Below are 22,109 nucleotides of genomic sequence, written 5' to 3' on the forward strand. Positions count from 1 at the left end.
GATGGCACTCCCCCCTCTTCTTTCTTCCATTCGGGGTCCCGAGATGGGGTCCCGAGCCCCAGGACATCCTCAAGGGGGGGTGATGGTGCTCCCCTCCCTCTGGAGTCTTTGAGGGTCCAGGGTGTGCTTCTGGCACTTCTTTTGGGATAAGTTCACGGGGAGCGCGACAACGCTCCCCGACTTTCTCCTATCGTGGGGCAGCCCCCGGGACTTGACCCACCCCGGGGTCACATCTGGGATCAGTGGAGGAGCCCCACCATGCTTCGTCGTCGATCCTCACAGAGGTCAAATGTCACCTACCTCCAGGGGGGCCTATCTCAGTCCCAGCGTACCGATCTGCACCAGTTTAGCCTCTTCTTGCTCCTGGTGGCGTACCCCATCCACTGGGAGCTCGTTCTCTAGCCCTCCCAGTGTCAGGGAGGGGAATTCAGCAGGGAGCTGTCTTCACTGGCTCCCTGCGACAGCCCCCCACCTGGCTCTCCTCCTGGGCCTCTCTTCTTCTTGCGCAGACGCCCAGGCTTCTGCTCACTGGTCCTAGACTCTTCTTCTGGCGCAATTCAGAATCCTGGGACAGTCAGGGGTTTCCTCCTTCCAACTGCCCATGGCACCAGGCACCAGCACCCTTTGCCTCAGCAGACCACACCCCAGAGAGAGCTCCTCTTCCTGCGCAAGTTCCTTTTAGGAATTGAAGAGGGGGCTGGCAGAAAGTCTCTGTTTGCCCTATCACACAGCGATACATCACTTTTCTGCCCTTGCTCCCTCCCTCCTTCCAGACCAGGCCTCTGGGTTTGTTCAAAATGGCGTCATCCCGGGGTCTCATGCCACGTGGTCTCTGATAGCCCCATCCCCCCTCGCTGCCTTCTCTCCAGAGCAGCCTGGTGCCTGGTACCAGGTGTCAGCTGCTGATGGATTAACCTGTATCTCCACCCATCTTCTCTTCTTGGAGTGGAGGCCCTCACCCTTGGAATGCTTGTTGTACAGGGCTGGGCCTCTGAGGCTACAGCTTGGAGAGGAAGGTCAATAATTCAGCCTGGCAGGCTCATCCCCAAGCCAGGCCCTGGTAATGAGCTGACTTAGATAAATATGAGATTTCTGGATGACACAAAAGTGGTAAAAATATGATTTTAGACTCCCCAGAATACTTCTTCCTACATAAGTTACAGTAGACTTTGGTGCGTGTCTGGAATTTGTAGGCCCTAGGAAAGTGAAACTAGCCCATGGGCTCCCTATCCTCATAGGAGAATAATGGAGTGAAAAACAGTAAAGCACACTGACATTTCATGGCATGTTTCTTCTCATTGTATAAAGCCTATTCCATGTCATCACCCAGCTCTGCATAACTCCTGCCACACCAGTCTATCTGCACCTGCACTTTGGCTGGGCACGCCAGGAATCACCCCTGCGCAGCCCCTACACTTGTGCATACTCATGTACACATGTGTCTGCAGGTAATCAGCACGGCGCCCCTTACTCCAGCTGCAGAGCAGCAGCCTAGTCAAGCCGGGGGACACCAGTAAAATCCACATGCAGTCTCTTTCATCATGAGTTCACTGTGGGTGAGTCCCAACTTATGAGTCTCTCCCACAGTAAATGCTCAACAATTAGGTGCTCAAAAAGGGAAACATCCGGGCAGCTCAGATGGTCAAAACCACCTTCTATCAGTATCAAACATGTTGGAATCATACCCCCACACCATAAAAGGTGTCGGAGGCAAAATTCCATGAATAGTAAAGCTCCTCCCGGAGGCCTTCACTGCTCCCGGTACCAGTCTCCTAGACCCGGACATCACAACATGGATGCTGCCGACCAGAGACACAATTCTGCCCTCCTGCTGCTGGGCCAAGTTCGAGCAGGGGAAGGCAGAATAATTGGTATTCTGTCACAGGGAGGTGTGGCCACCTCCCAGACAGGGTTTAGTGTATTGGGGCCGGGTAGGAGCACTTGCCAGAGCCAGTCGGTCTGCTTGAAGGGCACATTTGGTGCCCTTCTTGCATAGTCCAGTTCAAACCAGCTCAGACAGCCGTTGGCTCCCGCTCTGGCACGAAACTGGATGAAGGACATTGGAGTATCACCCCACTGTTTGACCCCTCCCCTGGGAGGGAACCCTGAATCATCCCAATCCTTTCCCTAGGGTACTTAAGGGCTTACCTGAGGGTGGGTCCCTAGATTCATCGTGGGACAAGATTAATTTCAAGACACCACTTCTACTTCGACCAGCTGGGCATTCTGGGCTTTGCTCTGGGCATTAAGGCTGCAACTGGGAAGACTCCTGCTGCTCCTGATCTCATCGCCCTGCTCGTCTGCTGCAACATCTGTGCCTGTGCTTCATTCAGGAACCTTCTAAGGCCTGTGGGCATCCAAGACACCTAAAGGAATCTCCCTTGAAGTGAAGAAGTTACTTCCCTGCATCTGCAGGCACCACAACTAAGCTGACCGGTCTGCTGATACTGGGCTCCCAAGGACTCCAAAAGGCTCAGCAACACAGGTGGTGGTTCTTCAAATTCCTCAAGGCTGCCCTGCTCTCTCACTACTTTAAGGCCAGTATCCCTTGTCGGAGCCGCAGGAACTGAACCCCTGTGCACCATGTCGACTTGCTGTTGTAAAGACTTGTTGGTTTCCTTCCATCAAGATCTTTGGGCTCCAAGGAGCCCCCACCTCAAGCATCTCCTGTGACCAAGATCTTCATCCTCACTGCATCACTTGCACCATGGGCCTGCATCTTTGGTGAGCTGTGAAGGAAGTGACCCGATTAGGGCCACCCGGGTCACTCGCAACCACCTCTCAGCCTTCCATACAAATGAAGAGTCGGTCAGACAGTAGAAAATACAAACCAATTTATTTTATTAGTATTTGCTTGAGCGGAGTCTGGTCTGACCAGCCTTCTTAGATAGCTGCCGAGGGACTGACCCCCGTCCAGAAGGTAACACAAAATATACATTTCCACCACCTCTAAAACCCCACCCAGATTGGAAAAAAGGAAGTACAGAAAGGCCAGCTACCATCTTGAGAACTGGTACCTGCTATCTTAGTTTCAAGGTTACTCTGCCCATGCTCGTCTCTCTAGAGTGGGAGCAGGGTTTACTCGAGGGGAGAGGTATGCAGAGACAGAACGATCTATTCATTAAGGCAGTGGAGCTCAACCTTGGATAATACTAAAGAGAAACAATAGAGGTTGCTTTTTCTGCTGAGGCAAACATTATGACACAGGAGCTTATTTTCGTTCATGGTACAAAATGGCGGCTGAATACAAAATGGTGCCGCAAATGCTAACTTAACTCACATAATGCTAGAAGGAGTCGGCCAGACGCATTCTGAATGAATGAAAAATATTTGTAGAGCGCACTACTGCCGAGGCATCTTGGCGCTAGAGAAAATGAACAGACCACAATGCATACAAGGGTTAACGTTGAGTAAAAATACAGGTTTTAATTTCTTTCTGGAACAACATTCTGTTAGTTACTTTTCTCGGATTACCGGGAATTGAGTTCCATAACCTAGACGCGAGAAAGGAAAAACTTTTTCCTCCCCAACTTGCTTTCTTTATCTTGGGAAGTTTGACCAACCCAAGAGTGGCCGATCTTAAGTCACGCATTGGTGTATAGCGAGAAAACAAGGACTGCACATCCTCTGCCCCTCCGCCAAACAGGGCTTTATGAACCAGGCAGAGTGATTTAAACTCAATGCGCCGTCGCACTGGGAGCCAGTGGAGTTGTTTTAAGGCGTGTGATGTAGGGTGATGTTTAGGTAAGTTGAGCAACACTCTGGCTGCTGAATTTTGAATTGATTGCAGTTTAGCCAGTTGTCTTACACCAGCTCCTAAATACAAAGCATTGCCATAATCAATTCTCGAAAGAATTGTGGCAATTATCACAGTTTTCCTCAAAATAGGAGGAATAAACGGAAGGATCTTTCTCAGACGTTTCAGCATAAAAAACAGGCTGATGATACTTGGTTGATCTGAGCAGCCCAGTCCAGTTCTTTGTCAAACATAAAGCCAAGATTTCTGCCTTTATTTACTGGCACTGGGCAGACCCCTGCTGAAGAAGGCCACAGGTGCTGATTCCAGATCAAGGCTTTATGACCAAACTCTAAAACTTCTGTTTTCTCTGTGTTCAGGTTTAGAAAGTTAGAGTTCATCCAGGTCATCAAAGCCGAGATGCAGTTAGAGAATTCCACGGCCATAACATCCTCTGCCTGGGTTACAGATACTATCAGCTGAGTGTCATCGGCATATGACACCAGCATGAAGCCAAAACTCTTTATTAATTTTGCCAATGGGGCAACGTAGATGTTGAAAAGAGTGGTGGATAATGCAGAGCCCTGAGGGACTCCTCCTGGTAGAAAGAATTCCTCCAACGGAAGTTCATCCCAATGGATGATTTGTTCTCTGGATGACAGAAAAGAGGACAGTACGGCAAGAGCTGTACCCGAAATACCAATGTCCTGAAGCCTTTTAGTTAACACCAGATGATTCACGGTATGGAAGGCTGCTATTAAATCAAGCAGGACCAGTATAGCCCTCCCACCCATATCCATGACCTTATGTGTTTCTTCTACTGCCATAAGCAGGGCTGTTTACGTGGAAGGGTTTGCACGGAAGCCATGTTGGGTATTATCCAGGATGTTGTAAGTTTCTAAATATGATGTTATCTCTACATTCATGGCCTTCTCAAGCACTTTGGCAGGAAGCGGTAAGCAAGAGATGGGACGATAGTTTTCTTCATCTAGTGGATCGAGTTTTGGTTTCTTTAGAAGGGAACAAATACAGGCCTTTTTCCACTGTGAAGGATAGACTCCGGTGGAGAGGATAGTGTTTAGCACAGGGGTCAAAACAGAACTTATTTCTTCTGGGGCCAGATTTAATATGGACGGTGGACACGGGTCCAAAGGGGAACCGGATTTAATTTGAAGCAACAGGTTTGCTACTTTTTCTTCTGCCAGAATTGAAAATTGGGATAAGCCATGTTCCCCGACCCTGAGCGTAGACTTCACAGGGTCTTTTCCCTTCATGTCTTTAGCTACACTAGAAAGTTCATTGTACACCTTCTGGACCTTATTCTGGAAGAATCTGGCTAATTTGTGTACAAGGTTTAGGTCGTGGGTGAAAGTTACGTCCCGAGGACACTTCATTAGTGCAGTGACCGTTTGAAATAATTCCTTGGGGACATTGACCGCCTCTTGAATTTTAAGAGTGAAGAAAGCAGTTTTAGCCTGGATAATAGCTTTCTTATGTACATCAAGCGCAGCACAGTAAAACTTCTTCTGTGCGGCATCATATTGGGCTCTCCAAGCACGCTCTTTTTGTCGGCATTTAATTTTGGCTGCTTTAAGATCCGTGGAGTGCCATGGGGACGAGACCTTTTTTGGTTGTATTTTTTTTATTTTTTCAGGGGCTATCTTATTAGCAGCCTTATTAAGCCAGTTGTAAAATTCCAAGGCTGCATGATTTGCGTCGAGGGAAATCACGGGCTGCGCGTCAAATGCAGACACTAAGTCATGTTTATTTACTGCCTTCCAAGCACGATATTTCCTCGCCAAAGGTCTAGTTCTCCGTTGGCAAGTTCCTGTTTTCAAAACTACAGTAAAATAAACCGCAGCACGATCGGTCCAAGGGAGAGGAGCGACCCTGTTAACTTCAATCCTAGAGTTACTGGTACAAAGTCCAATAAGTGTATGACCTGCTATATGAGTGGGATCACACACAATTTGTTTTAATCCAAAACTAGCAAGGATATCCAGAAAGTGGATGGTGTCTAGATTATTGGTATCCTCCAAATGAAGATTAAAGTCTCCAAGGATGGTAAACCTATCAGTATCAGTACAGGATTCTAGGTAAGTCTGAAGGGAAAGGAAAAACGGAGATCTGGGGCCTGGGGGCCTGTAAACCAATAGACCAGCAAAGGTTTATAAATTATTAAATTTTAACAGAAATGATATAGCTTCCGCGCCTGCCAAGGATTCAGCAATGATCATAACTGAAAAGAGGGCACGATAAATTATCGCTATTCCTCCCCCTTTTCCCCCTTTCCTGTCAATGTTGGCAATAACATAACCAGTAGGTATAGCGAGTTGCCAGTCAGGATCACTGTTTTCGTTAGCCCAAGTTTCGGTAAGAGAAACAATATCAGGGTCCTCTACTTGGATGAGACATTCTAGATAGTATTTATGTGTCACCAGAGATCTTGTATTAAGTAAGATACCCTTAATAGCCTTTGAATTGCAAGTTGAGGTGAAAGAAGCTCTTTCCCCATAAACCATAGGCTTGACAATCTTTTCATGATGGTGGTTGTTAATGCTACTTATGGTGGTCGTTTGTACATCATTAATACTGAAGGTCAAATCCTCAGCCCTCCAGCCTCATCGATTGTAGCAAAGTGACATGGGAGAGATGGAACTCAGCAAAACCTCATGAGAAAAACAGGTGCCAGGGTTAAGATGCAGTAATTGATCTCGTGTGAAACGGGCAGGGGTCCTGGCGCTGGGCACATTTTAGGCGCTGACGGGCGCAGACGGGCTTGCCTTTGGCGCGCCCGCTGCGCGCGGTCGCTGCATCCGGGTATTTATGCCGAGGGAGGGAGGGAGCCAAGATGAGAACAAACAACTAGAGCGCTACTCTTCGGGCGGGTCCGCACAAAATGGCTGGGCACCGCGTTAGCTTTCCAGGTAAGATACACAGAGTGGCAGATTCACGCTTCCATTTAAAAGTAATACACAATCACCTCTTAAATAATGAGTGCAAAGTCAAAATTCCCAGTAAAAGCCTATCAGCATACCAAAGCCCTCTCTGCAATTGTATATGCTCAATTATCGCCGGCGTGGTCGCTGCATCCGGGTATTTATGCTGAGGGAGGGAGGGAGCCAAGATGAGAACAAACAACTAGAGCGCTACTCTTAGGGCGGGTCCGCACAAAATGGCCGGGCACCACGTTAGCGTTCCAGGTAAGATACACAGAGTGGCAGATTCACGCTTCCATTTAATAGTAATACAAAATCACCCCCGAAAAAATGAGTGCAAAGTTAAAATTCCCAGTAAAAGCCTATCAGCATACCCCACACCCTCTCTGCAATTGTATATGCTCAATTATCGCCAGCGCGGTCACTGCATCCGGGTATTTATGCCGAGGGAGGGAGTGCGCCAAGATGAGAACAAACAACTAGAGCGATACTCTTCGGGCGGGCCCGCACAAAATGGCCGGGCACCGCGTTAGCGTTCCAGGTAAGAAACACAGAGTGGCAGATTCACGCTTCCATTTAAAAGTAATACAAAATCACCCCCAAAATAATGAGTGCAAAGTTAAAATTCCCAGTAAAAGCCTATCAGCATACCCCACGCCCTCTCTGCAATTGTATATGCTCAATTCTCAGTCCAACAGCTGTTTGGGGACCTCTCCCGACTCCAGTGCCTCAGGCCTGTGGGTCCTCTTCTTTGATTTCTGTGGGCTCCCCTGATTGCTCAGGGCCTGCCTGACTCCCCTGCTTGTGGTGAATTACCTGGACCTTGCTGGTCTCGACACTGCCCCTTCTTCGCTTTCCATGTTGTTTGTAGGTGTCAAGGCTTGTTAGTCCTCTTGACGGACACTGACCCCTCAACTCTCGACATCTGACGTGGGAGAGCTTGAGAACAGCTACTGGTCTTCCACAGTGTCGCCTGATTCACACAGCTGCACCTCCAAGGTCACCGTCAACTCTCCTGCAACACTCTACTTCGGTGGGCATTCATCTTCCGGGCCTCTGGGTCACTTCCAAATGGCCTAAACTCTGTCCCCTGTGCTTGCAGGTCATTTTTTACTTGAATCCACCTTTGGGTTCCACCAGACACTTTCACCTTCTCCAGCAGCGGCATCTTCCTGAAGTCCTCTATTGAGTTTGACATTTCACACCTATGCACCCTGTTTCCCTGGCGTAGGTATCCTGGTTCCTAGGGTATCCATGGGTGGGGTGACTCTCCAACCTTCTGTCTCCTACAGGGTTTCTTCAGGGTCCACTGGGAAGGGTCCTTCTTCTTTAAAATTGCAACCGCAACTTACCCATTGACTTGCATTGATCCCGATATATGTAATAAATGACTATTTGGAAGTTAGAGCATGTATATCAGCGGTAGCCTTAAAATTAATTCAATATGGTCTTTTCATGTTTACTGCATAATGCATTTGTGATAGTAATAATTTACTTGGTCTTAAAAAGGTATGTTTATATTAAACAATAATAATAAAGAAGACAATTTGAAAGTTATTAGATGTGGGCTTATTCCTAGTGCACCTTCCTATAGCGTATACGTTTGGGATCTGGATCACAGTGGCACGAAACGGCAGCAAGTGCCGGAAGAATTGTGCACAGGACACCATTTACTTTTTGTGATTGGAGATTGAGGTGCAGCCCATACTGTCCGCCGCAGGAGTTCTCCTATTGTTTTTGCATGGTGTAAATGTGGTTTGGGATGATTCTGTACAACAAGTTAAAAAAAGGAGAAACCCATGGGAGTTCAGCAAAGATTTACGTTGTTTAAAGAGCTTTTGCCACAAAGTTAAACTTATTCCAGGTTCTGTCCCGGTCTCTAGCAAAGTACGTGGTGTTTCCATTGCGGTGAGAGAAGAGATGCGTATTGAGTTAGACAAACTCAAATCGCAGGGAATAATTGAGGAAGTGGAAGGGGCAGCGTGGCTGGCTCCAGTCATGGCAACAAGGAATGCTAATGGGTCTTTGAGGTTGTGTGTGGACCTCAAGCAACTTAATAAGTGTAATGATTTACACACAAAAAGGGTCTAGCATGTGAAACCGCACTTATTTAAGAAATAGGAAATTTTATAACCATGTGGTGCATTGACCAAAGGAAACCCGACCCTTTTGGTTCCCTATGTTGCGAAAAATCATCCACAACAGACAATTACAAAAATTATTTCAGTCCGCACACAACAACCAAGAATTCCGTTCAAGTGTGTCTTGGTTGACAAGTATCCACTTCCCAAAATGGTTGATTTGTTGATGATGGTGGGGAAAGTTAAGGTCTTTAGCACAATAGACCTTACTTCAGCTTACCATCAAATACAATTGGATGAGTTGTCACAGGATCTCACTTCGTTCACCATGCCTTTTGGGATATTCAGGTATGCCAGACTACTGTTTGATCTTGCCTGGGCTGCCTCAGCGTTTCAACGAGCCAAGGAGAAGATCTTGCCTGGGATAACTGGTATTTGTGTATATCAGGATGATATATGGTGCATGGTAGAGTTGAGGCAGAGCACAATGGTAGGGTGAGACAGGTCCTAGATCGGCTTATCGCCAGTGTTAAATAGATAATCCATAATGATGAGACGTAGTCCATGGGTGTAAAGGAAGGAAGATTTATTGGTTTCTTCTTCACAGGAAAAACAGCCCAGCCATCCCATCAAGCTCTGCCTCCAGTTTGACTTCAAAGCCAAACATTCTAGGAACATCTTACATTCTGGAATGTGCTGGTGTTGATACACATTATCACACATTTACAATAGGTCAAGGTTAGAAGCAGGTAGTGGGTTATGAAGAGCCTCTATAAACTCATGCTGTAGTAGCATAGCATACCTTTGGAGTACTGACTGACCAACCTAGAGTATCTTTTTTGTCCACAGGTTCAGTATTATGATGGAACTGAAGGATATGTGGCTCAGGAAGAAACCTATGTCATTAGCGACGCCAAGAAAGAAAAGATCACAGCAGAGATTGTTTCTCAAGAAGAGGCAATCATCGGTAGAACGGTTGTTGCCAGAAACGATAAGGATGGAATATATTACATCGGTACACAATTTTAAAATTCTTCTTGTTTTTTTACTTCTGTTTTTAAAAACATAAATAATTACTAACATTTTGCAACAAACATGTAGTCAAGGAGGTGCTGAAAGCTGCTGATGCAAATGCAAGGATTTGGCAAACATAGCTGTAAGGAATGAAAGGTCATCAGGGACATAATACATGCCAACAAAGATCCTACGGGTCAGGCTGAGGGACAGATTTCCGTACCCTAGAGGAGCCCCCTCCCCTGTAGAATGTGGTGAGGAGCCCCTGAGACTCCATATCTCACAGACATTCCTAGGCCTTAAGGTGAATTTGGGCATCCTGAAGGGGCTGCAGAGGCCTTTGTTAACCTCGCCAGCCTCTGAAGCGTGCCTGAGGTTAACATATGTAAAACAATCAGTGGTAGCTACTATGCAGCCTGTTCTCTGGATGTGATACACTGTATGTTCCCCCAGACAAATGTAGCAAACGTTTAAAAAAAAATGGTTCATTGATAAAGAGAGAAGAGAGCCTGGGTAAGGCCTCTTATACTGCCATTGAACATGAGAAGTAAGAAATACACCAGCAGAAAGAAAGGGGAAAGAGAAAGCAAGAGAAACATGAAACGGGAGAGAGGGAGGGGGAGAATAAACTGAGCTTGTTAAAGCAGACCAACATGCAGTGTACTTCCCCATGCTTTCTAGAATCCGATTTGGTCGTTTCTTCTTTGCCTTTCTCATTGGAACTCCTTTCCATTGTCTCTTGCATTAGCCCAGGACCATGTAGATATTAGCAATGGTTTGAAGACATGGCTTTTCTCATTCACCTAGACTGAATATCGTGGATTACTTTTTTGCTGTCCTTAGTAATAGCGCCACGTAATACTACAGTGTAGTAGTGTTCTTTACAAGTTCTTAAAATGTAAGTTGGAACAAATGGAATCTGGAAGGAGAATGGTGCAAGTAAGACTCATTTGACTCACATCTGGATGTCACTTTGGTTAATACCCTTGGCATATTTTGGGGACAGTTGGTAAAATAAACTAGTAATGATGTTGATCTTGCATGGTGAACTGGAGAGTTCTCTCGGGAATACGGAGAATTCAGATGATATTACAGCCATCCTATAGATCATTGAATATGCAGTACTCTCCCGGTCTCAACAAAGGGTAGCTTGACTGCAATGCTTTCATTTTTCAATTTTGATTCTCAAAGATGGACTCCAGCTCTCAAACTGGGCTAAAATTCTGTGAATTCTTTCTTTGCTTGTAACATTACTGAGTAAACCATTTCTATTATTCGGGTAATGGAAAAATAATATTTCCTTAGCAAGTCTGGAATATATTCCTACAAATTTTTTTTGTCCTCATTTGTATTTTGCCACTATAGATTGGGGATGCAAAAAAGGTGAGGGAACGACAAGAAAGGAAGGTTTTAACTTCCAGGTTTCGGTTACGCCAATATATGAGGGATTCCGATCACTCCTTTTACAGAGGGGATGTACTGGACAACTGGGACGCTCAAATTGGTCCAACCTTTTACCCCTCTCTTGTCTCCCTCCTTCCAAATCTCTTTCTCCATTATAACAGGACATATGGAAAATCCACACCAGGACTTTCAGTCCAAACCATTTTGAACTTCATGGCCTGTGTAGCTATCACATAATCATAGGACTAAATCCTTAACTAGAAAGAGAAAAAAAAAAGAAGCAAAAAAGAAAAAATAAAGAGAAAAGAGGATTGCTACCTTAGAAGATAGATTAGAAACAATACTTTAGCCAGTAAATATTTATTTTTACATTCGCCTACTTCTGCACCAATCATCCCATACATTCCAAAAATTTGTTTTTTATGCTGTGTGTTGCCCAATCCAATTTTGCAATCCTATATATCGAGTTAAGCTATTCACACTCCACAGGGGGAACAGGCGAAATCCACTTGATACACAACCCCTACGCGCCAATAGAATTAACAAAAATAAAATAATTTTGTGGTGTTTAGATACATTAATTGTTACATCCTCAACTGGGGTTACACCAAAAATTGCCTGTGAAAGACTGACCGTGACTTCATACCCCATAATGCTGGAAATCATCTCACCTACTTTTCCCCAGAAGGTTTGGATGGAAGGGCACTGCCAAAACATATGTACTTCGTCTGCTTCAACTTCCCCGCACTTTAGACACTTCGCTCCTTTGGAACCAATTTTGGATAGCCTTCGTGGGGTCCAATACGCTTTATGAATAGTAAATAAATGTTTTTTCCTTAGAGGTGCAGACTTAACATTTTGCAATAAAAAAAACAGAGGTGCTTGCCATAAAGTATCAAGATCGTAGCACGGCAGCTCATTCCTCCAAATTGATTTAAACCATGGCTGAGAATCCTTGTGGGGTTGAACTAGCATCCAATACCATTCGGCGATTTCTTTCCGCCCCAAAGCAAAAGTGTCATTTTAGCTAAATATCCTGCTCTAAAGCTGAATACCAATCAAATGTGCCCTTAAAACATTCCTGTTAAGCCAAACATCTGCCCTGCGCCTGATCCATATCCAATGATAGAGATGATGACCATGTTAATGATCCACTGGATTTTGACTGCAGATAAAGATAAAAAGTATGTGTTGATATTAGAATTTCTTCTAATTAAGTAATCAGAGGTGTGTGTGTGTACTATGGGTGATCTCCCATAAAAACATAGTCAATGGGACTCCATGGAGATAAAGTAATGTTTTCTTAAAAGTACCATAGCCTCACCCTTTCATAGCTTTGGCCGCTGGCAAGACTTGCCATTAGGATCTGTAATGGGTGCAAGGGAACAACCATAGTTATCTCAACCAGTCTTGTAATTAAAACAAAAATATATTTTACAAATAGGATCTTTGGCCCTGTGGTAGTGGATAATGTGGAAGGAACTCTGCAGATGGGGTTATGAAGACCATTATTCCCTTCAGCTTTAGAAGGTCTGCTGCAGTTTGTGCTGCTCTTGGGTCCTAAACAGATTAAGTCACACAAATCTTCAGGAAATAGGGTATCACTCAGCAGGCAGGCAGAGTTCATCAGTGTGCACACTAGTTCAAAGGTTAAGTTGAGGAGGTGGTTGGTTTGACTCTGCTACTCAGTTGCATTGCAGTAGAAACTCTGGCAGAGGAGAACAGACACCCTTTTCCTGTTTCAAGAATTAGGAAACATCTTCAAGATCAAGGACTGCTATAGATTTAGTGGGCGGGCCCTACAAGGTTCTGTATGAAGAGTGAATTTAACAGAATCCTGTGATGGTTGCTCTCAAGCCACCGAAGTCACATATGTGACATACTGTAATTGTAAGATGGCATGCACCTCAGGTTATGGATTAGAGCTCATTCGTCACCTTACTTTCACACTTCTAAACATAAATAAAAGAGAATGCATGAAATTAGGATTTATTTTCAACAGACTATATTACCCACAATAAGGTCAAAAGATATCCTCCCCAACCTATTTAGTCAGAGATAGTACCTCTCTGGTGCAATTACTTGCCCTCCTATAGGCCCTCTTCACCGTCCAGCGTGGGTAATTCCTCTGTGTCCATTTTTTCATTAAAGTGGTCGCTTCTGATTTAAACTCTTATTTCAGAACAGTTCCTGCGAATGCGCAGGAACTGGCCCACCGGTAAGTTCTCCATCAGGGACTTCAGGTGGAAGCTCCCAATTACTAGTAATCCATTTCTGTCAGTCAGTTTGTGAAACATCTTGGTGTGTAGGACTCCTCCATGTGGATAGATGGCCAAGTCCAGGAAGGGTAATTCCTCCTTTGTGATGGTTGACGTGAAATGAAAGAGTAATTGCAACAGAGAGGCACTCCTGAAATGCTGTTAAATAAAACTCCTCCTTCCCCTTCTTATCCTTTTGTGTGGCAGACTTTGGAGAGCCTGGGTGGAGAACATGATAAGTGTGCATGAACGTTTGGCCAGCCCCAGACAACTGGCCAAACATTCATGTGCACTTGCAAAGCTCACCACTCACCCTGCTCCTGTATCAGAGCAGCCCCACCCTGCAGAGCTGCAGCAGCAGGACAAAATAAATTGATAATACCCTTGAGTTATTATCATTTTATTTTTCCTTTATTTCGCTACTGCACAGCAGGTGAATATGTCCCTTGAATTTAGTTTATTGCGATTGATGCCTTGTACTAAGAATAACAAACACAGATCTGTACATTTATTGAGTTGGCCTTAATTCTAGCAAAACAAAAGATAGCAATGCATTGGAAGGCTGTAGTGGCACCGAAGATAATGGATTGGTTGGTGGAAGTGCATAAGTGGTCAGATGCTGAAGTGGCTCCCATACTCTCACCACAGAGAGTGTTGGGGAGGCCTATACCTCATGTGGATTGAACTTTAATTTTAACTAAACTTGAGGCTAAATTGGATGAAATACCCCCATGAATCATTTCTGGGACTTATTGTCCTGGTAGATCTGAATGATTTTCTGACCCAGGGACCAGAATTTTATAAGAAATGAATGGGAGAGATCTGTTCTGCAAATGCAAGCAATGCAGTTGTGACTCATACCATGCTCAGTTCACATATGTTGGATAGTAGCTATGAGAACTCCACCCGATTGCTGAAAGTTTTCTTTGTTTTTGGTTGAGTGTGCCTTGTAGAGTATTTCCTGCCTAGAGTAAGACATGGCGAGTTATAGTGTAATAGAGTTCTGGTTTGTTCACAGCTGGCAAAATAAATTATTATTTATTCATTAGTAGGTCAAGTGTAGTACGTAGGTTTACTGCTTACATTGCTATATCCAATCTTTGTGATTATTTTACGTGTGCATGTTGTTAAGTAACTGAAAAGCAATAAAGATATCTTTTTTTAAAGAACCCTATTCATCCCAATCAGGAAAGACAATAAAATATTTATATATTGGCTGAGTGCCGACTGGATAGTTAATAAAAATGTATTGGTCTTTTATGAAGATAAAGATTCAGATTCACATCTGGCCACAGCAACAGACCAGCAGGATCTGGGGACCTGACACACAGAGAGAAGCTTTTTAAATTAGAGTCAAACTCTAGCATGTTCAAGCCTCTCAGTAAAACCCAACCTGCCTGTATTTGATTCTATATGTGAAGGATGAAGAGTGTTCTGGTGGTTGAGGTTGCTCATGAACAGTGAGTGTGACTATGGGAGGATCTATTTAATGTGAGACAAAAAGGAGGGACTAAGGGCTAGTTTTAAGAGGTCTAGCGTACAAGCCCAAGAGACAGTATTTGCAAAACAAGAGTACGGAGTTCCTCTAGTTGAGTGGGATAATGGGGTACTGAACGAAATCGGTAATGTGATCCACGGGGGATCAGCAGGGTGTGTATTAAGGAGAGGGAGTTCTCCTTGTTGGAACTGGGGCTCTCACACACCCAGCAATCTAGGTGTCATGCTTCATTATTTGAGCCTGCCCCTCCTCAGGTCGGCGCTGCAATACCTGACGGGCACATAAAACCGGGGTTCTTTATCGGGGATCTTTTGTTCCTGCCGGTGGGTGGAGTGGGGGTGAGAGGCCAAGTATGTGTAGTAGAGGGGGGGTGAAAATTAAAATAGGTCAGTTTGTCCTAACCAAATTTTATTATCAAGGTAAACTGCCTAGTTAAAATGACGTAGAGAGGACCCAAACCTTGTCGTCAGGTGTCTAATGGTAGGGGTTCTACTCTCCAATGATCAACATGTTTTGTGTCTCAGTAGTCAATGATGATCAGGACACTTCCTCAGGATCAGTTATATGCTATCTACACTGCTCGGTAAGTGTGAAACTACATACCCTGTCTTGTCTTGGTAGACCTGCAAGTGGGGATAAAAACAAGAGATACTAGAAATACTGTTTAAGACACACATTGGTGAGGCTAGTTACAGTGTTCAGAGGACAGTTACTATCCGGCTTATCAGGAGTCATGAAGGATCATGTCCTAGCGTTCAGTTGTGTGGCATTATAGTGGAGGGAAGTACAACATGCGGGTATTGTTCAAGCTACCTACTGTTGGACTTGGCCCTTTTGGCAGGTTCACCCCGAAACTTTTTGCATTTGCCTAGCCTGTTTCTGTAACCTGGTGGTGGTGATTTTAGGCCTCTGCGCACTTTTTTACTGTGGTCCAGTGTAAAGTGCGTGCACTCTCTGTGTATGTGTGGTGAAGAGTGGCCTTCCCTCCCATAGGAATGCATGTGGATATGTGTCCATGGTAGTTCCTGATGTGTGGGGAGTGCAGGGGCGAGTTTGGTATGTGCGAACTCGTGAGATTAAATCTTGCGCGATGATGTGCATGGATTTAACATGTCTAGTGTGGAAGTGCCACTTCTAGAAGTTGGCATGTCTGTGCAGAAAATGTGAATTGACTGTCTGACTTTTGATTGGCTGGAGCTGGCTGGGGTGCCTGGCTCCAGGAGTCAGGATGGATCTGCCCCGGTGGTGAATGGAGAGATCTGCATGTTGATGGGAGGGAGGAGTGCACCTGGGACCTGAATAGGGCTGGGCCTTCCCTCCACAATGCTGGCTCCACCCCATGTGGTGTGTCTGATGTCCCTGACCCATCCTGTGAATAGGCAGAGGGGCTGAGCAAAACAAAGTGCTCCAGAACCAGTGGCATCTGGTTCGCCCCTTGTCTGCACCTTTGTAGACAAAGGATTTCTGTGTATAAAAAGGGGCTGTGACCCCATGAAAAATGTTCTTGTTTCCAACTCGAATATACCAGGGGCGTGATGCTGCTGGGGCCCAGGGAAAGTCTTCCCTCCCTGGTCCCTGTCCAGCTCCTGGATTGCTGGAAGACTTCTTTCTGGGGCCCTTCTGCCTGGCCTGAAGATGCCTGGGAGACTTTAGTCCCTTTGAACCCTTCTGCTTTGCCCCAGGATTCCTTTTTTAACGTTGAGGACGTTTTTGCTGTACTTTTTAAATGCTGGCCTGGTGAGCGCTTTATTTTCCCTAAGGGAGCGCTTTATTTCAGCCATGCAGAGCTGGGCTGCAATGTAAGGGTTTCCCCCTGCCTGGGCATCCCCCCCTCCTTGTGCACCTCGCATGTGCCCACCCTGCATTATGGCCTGTTGATTGAAGCCCCGAGATGTCGGCCAAAAGCAGGTACTCACCCCGCGCTGATCGCAATCTCGCGGGTGCCCACCCCGCGTTATATTGTTAGCAAAGAGGGAGCCTACCCTTCGTGGTGCCCGATGTGTGGAAGTCACTGCCGCGGCCCTGTTCGCCGAAATCGGAAGTCAGGCAGAGCCGCCTGATGTGGGGCAGGACTTCCACTTCCCGAGGGGAGCCCCACGCCCGTGGCATCTTCCGGCAAACAGAGGAGGAATGGGAGAGTGTCTGGGGCTCCCGTGAGCTGAGAGAGCCCCGCGTGCTACCTCAGACGCCTGATTATCGGCGGGGCTCTCCTGAGAGAGAGAGCCCTGCCTGTGCCCTGCTGACAAGACCCTGGTCCCGGAAGAGTGACCGGGCAAAGCGAAGACACGCAGCGTCGAGAGCCCCGGTGAGTGAAAAGGGGAGGGGGCTGCCGTCCTTGTTCTACCGTATGGCCCTCGGTCAGAGCAGCCCCGTTGGTACAGCGGGCAGCTCCAACGTTAAAATAGTTGGAGAGGGCCCCCTTGGGGGTCCCGAGGTCCTCGGGTCTGGGGCCCCATTGCGGCACATTGTTGGCGCCTGGGCGGCCCCGCTGGCGAGAGGGCGACCCCAACGACAGGGGGCATGATTTGTTAAAAGGCCCCTGTCTTCCCCAACGCTTGACAGTATTTTGGGAACATATTTACTTAAAGGGCCCAGTGGGGTCCTCAGGGGTCTTTGATACCCCGTTTGGGCATGTTTTGTTTCAGAGCCAGAAGGCTCCAACGTTTGGGGCACCTTTTTTGTTTAAGGAGCCAGTGGGCTCCGGGGGCGCAGTTGATTTTAGAGCCAGATGGCTCCACCGCCCCTAAGCTGTTCCTAGAGCCTGGAGGGCTCCACCGCGTTGCTGATGATGGTCAGAGCCTGGAGGGCTACCACCTATGGCGCAGTTTGTTACAAGGGCTACTGAGAGCCCATACCGCAGTTCCTATAATTTACAGCTGCCCAGCAAGTAGAGGGCAGCTGCACCGTTTAGGCGCAGTTCCAGTGAGAGTCCCTGAGAGGGACAGAAGTGGCACAGTGGTGCCAGGCCTTACACAGCTGCGCAGCACTTAGTGCCAGCTGCAGCGTTTAGGCCCTGTTCTTGTTTTCAGCTGCCCAGTAAGTAGTGGGCAGCTGCAATGTTTAGGTTTGCGCAGATGGCCCACCCCCGACTGGCGCTGCGCTGGCAGCGAGCCCTGACATTCTGGACACAGGGCATTTGAGCCCCTTCTTGAGATGGCCAGTTGGCCAGGGGGCTGGTATATGGATAGGGTGCAAGGCCCTAATGTGATTGATGTGCTCTAAATGTGGTGCTAGGAAATGTAATACATTTAGTATGTTTTAGGCACCCTGTGTTTGATACCTCTAGAGATGGTTTTACCTATTGAGGTTTGTGTTAGTGAGATTGTACTTCACTCTGTGCTTTACGCCCCTAAATGTGAGTTAGACTTAGGAGGTAGGGTCTAATGTGTTTAGACTAGTGAGAAGAGTACATAATGTAGTTTATGTTACAGGTTGAGGTGGAGTACAGTGATTACCAGTAGTTACTGGTTGTAGGTTTATGACCTATTTTTACTTGTACCAATTTCTTTTTTTTCAGTTTAATAAAGTTTTATTTTGTTTAAGAAGAGTACAGCATAATATAACAATATACAAAAAGTCAGAACCAATGTGAAAAGACAAGGAAAGGGAGATAAAGAGGAGAAGTGGTTCAGATAATGTGAGAAAAGGAAGAAAGGAACAGAAGAAAGTAGGAGGAGAAAAGGAAAAGAAAGAGAGAGAGAGAAAAGAAGGAAAAGTTAGGAAGGGGAGGGGGATGATAAGTAGTTAGAAAAAGGAAGCCAGGTAAGATCAGATTTAATTTTTAAGGTGACAGAAGAAGAAGAAGCAATTGCAATTCTATGCTCATCACATATGAAATTCCACCATGTATGAACAGACAGTTTAGTATTATCCTTCCAACAGGACAAAATTACTTTAAAGGCAATTGCAATGAAAAGATCAAACAGTTTAGCATTATATGAATGTAAGTCTAAAATATCAGATTGAGAACCTAAAAAAACATGTAGCAGTGAAAAGGGAACAGGGAGATGAAAAATACGCATGCAAAAATCCCAAACTGAGTTCCAAAAAGCAAGAACAGAGGCGCAATCAAACAGTAGATGCTTGAGTGTGCCTGGGAGAGAGGCGCAGGACCAACAGAGGGGGGAGGACGTGGAAGAGAATTTTGCAATGCTAACAGGGGTGATAAGAGCTCTATGATATATAAAAAAAAGTGACTGAGTAATTCGAGCTGAAATCGATGTCTTAAACAATTTGCACCATAGGTGATCCCAAACATCAACAGAAAATGAGATAAAAAGATCAGTTTCCCAAGCAGTTTCAGTAAGAGTTTTAGGTCTAAGCACAATAGTATCTAACAAAAGTTTATAAATTAGAGCAGCTTTGGGGATTTGTTGGGGAAACAAAGGGTATAGAGGAGTGGAAGGAGTAAGGGAAGGAAGGGAATCAAAAGTAGGAAGGGTAAATAAATGAGATAAAATAGCGGAAGTGATAATGTCATATTCTTTGCGAAAATGAACAGGTAGGTCAAACATGGTTTGCATTACAGGAAATTAAATACTGGAAGAATCAGAAAAAAATTGATATACAAATACAATGTCCTTTTCTTTCCAATACTTGAAATAGAAAGATTTACCCTTATACTTAAGATATTTGTTGTACCACACACTTGATGAGAGAAAACATTGCAAGGGAGATAAACCTTTCGAGAATACAGTGTGTAGCAGGGTATGTGAGTATTTCAGTACAGGGTGGTTAGTCAGAAATGAACAATTTGACATAAAAAGAGATTGTTGGAAAGTAAAATCTTTTAACAAGGACCGTTCAATATGAATCCACTTGGGCAGAGGGGTATCAGTGAAATTAAAGGCCAATGAGAAAGCTTGCTTTATTAGAAAGGCGTAGTGGTATGATTTAAAATCAGGAAAGCGAACTCCACCTTCAGATTTGGGGCGTATAAGCTTAGGTAAAGCAATACGGGGTCTTTTATTATTCCACAAAAATTTGGAGCAAATAGAGTTCAGCCGAGTAAAATATAAATTAGGGATCTTCATGGGAAGCATGGAAACAGTGTATAAAATATGCGGGGAAATCATCATTTTAATGGTATCTAATCGACCCCACCAGGAGAGGAAAAGAGGGGACCAGGATTGAAGGGATTGGATTTTTTGAGTAAGAGAGGCAAAGGTCAATTTAAGGATTTCACCCAACGAAGGGGAAAACCAAATACCCAAGTATTTGATCTTGGAAGGACACCAGGCAAAATCAGTGGAAGCAAACATATATTGGTAGCAAGTTGAATTTAAGGGTAAAACCTCCGTTTTGGAAAGATTAAGCTTATAGCCAGAGACAGATGAGTATAAGCGGACCTCTTCCAAAAATGGAGGGAGGGAAGAAACAGGATTGGCCATGTAAACCAGGATGTCATCCGCGTAGGCCGAAATTTTCGTCTCAATCGACGACAATTGGAACCCATTAATTAGGGGGTTTGAGCGGATTCTAATCAGGAATGGTTCAAGGCAGAGAATAAACAATAAAGGGGAAAGAGGGCAACCTTGTCTCGTTCCTCTTGATAAGGGGAAAAATTTCGAGAATTGATTATTGGCAAAGACGCTGGCACGTGGAGCTGAGTACAGGAGTTTAACTAAAGAGATAAAAGAGGGGCCAAAACCAAACCATTGTAGTGATTTAAACATAAAATTCCAATTAATGCGATCGAAAGCCTTCTCAGCATCCAGGGAGAGGGCGGCTAAGGGGACCTTAAAGTGTTTACTGTGTGAAATAACATTGGCAAAAACACGGGCATTGTCAGCAGCAAGCCTACCTTTCACAAAACCGACTTGATCCGTGCAGATTAAAAGTGGGATAAGGGATTCAAGACGGGCAGCTAAAATTTTGGCAAAGATCTTGCAATCGTAATTAATTAGGGAAATGGGGCGAAGGTTTTTACATAAAGAGTGGTCTTTGTCAGGCTTGGGGATTATGACTATCAGGGCGTCCAAAAAGGAGCCAGACGCCTTAGCGTTCGTAATAAAGGAGTTAAAAAGTCAGGCTTGGGGATTATGACTATCAGGGCGTCCAAAAAGGAGCCAGACGCCTTAGCGTTCGTAATAAAGGAGTTAAAAAGTTGTGAAAGGTGGGGAATAAAAATAGAGTGCAAGGCGGCGTAAAGTTCGATAGGGAGACCATCTGGGCCAGGAGCTTTCGATTTTTTTAGAGAGGTAATTGCCTTGAGGATTTCCTGAGGTGTAATGTCAGTTTCTAATTGGTGGAACTCGGTAGGGAGAGATGGGGGCGGAGGGAGATCCTTGAAAAAATGGGAGAGGTCGTCGTTAGTAGGATGAGTGTCATCAGTATAGAGGAGTTTATAGTAGTTATGAAAGACGTCTGCAATATCCTCGTCTGAGGTAACTAGTGAGTTAGATGCATCATTGAGAATGGGTCCAATTGATTTTCGCTCAGACTTAATTTTGAGGTAATTTGCCAACATTTTGCCAGCTTTATTCTGACCCCCGTGAAATTTAGATTTAATCTTCAGAAGGGTGTTACAGGCTTCAACTGTGGCAATTTGATTGAGGTCAGATTTGGCTTTGATAAGTTGGAGGAGAGCGTCAGGATTTTTGGAAGAGAAGTAAGAGTGTTCCAGTGTCTTGATATTGGTGAGTTGGGCATTATATTTAGAGCGATTGAGTTTCTTCTTTTTAGAAACATAGGAAATTGTGAAGCCACGTAGGGCAGCTTTGAAGGCATCCCAATTGTTCGAAATCGATGTGTCCTGAGGTAAATTGAGGGAAAAGTATTCAGAGATGAAGTCCTTAACGTCAGACATAAAAACTGAATCTGACAGGAGGAAAGTGTTAAATTTCCAGCGGCTAAAACATGAGGAGGTTTGGGTGAGGTCAAAAGTGGCAGAAACAGGGGCATGGTCCGAAAAAAAAATAGAACCAATTTCGGACTGCTGAATCGCAGGGAGAAGGGGCTTGCTGACTAGAATATAGTCGATTCTGGATCGGGTGTGATGAACATTCGAGTAGAAGGTATATTCCAGCGAGTCCGGATTACATGTTTTCCAAACATCAAAAAGGGGACGGGAGGTAATGGCTGACTGAAAGGACTTGTGCGTCTTATCAGGCTGGAATTTACTGGAAGATAGCCTGTCTGAAAAGGGGTCTAACCATTGGTTAAGGTCACCAGCTATGA

General features: G+C 45.2%; 1 protein-coding gene across 1 annotated transcript in view; it reads left to right on the top strand.

The window, feature by feature from the left end:
- LOC144821639 (uncharacterized) overlaps positions 1-22,109 on the top strand; it is a 335,720-nt gene that overhangs the window by 272,760 nt on the left and 40,851 nt on the right. Inside the window, exon 12 of the mRNA XM_078678875.1 lies at positions 9,606-9,771. Coding sequence (XP_078535001.1) covers positions 9,606-9,771 — 166 coding nt within the window. The remainder of the gene's footprint in view (positions 1-9,605; positions 9,772-22,109) is intronic.

Source organism: Lissotriton helveticus, chromosome 2_2, assembly GCF_964261635.1.
Source record: "Lissotriton helveticus chromosome 2_2, aLisHel1.1, whole genome shotgun sequence".
NCBI classification, from domain to species: domain Eukaryota; kingdom Metazoa; phylum Chordata; class Amphibia; order Caudata; family Salamandridae; genus Lissotriton; species Lissotriton helveticus.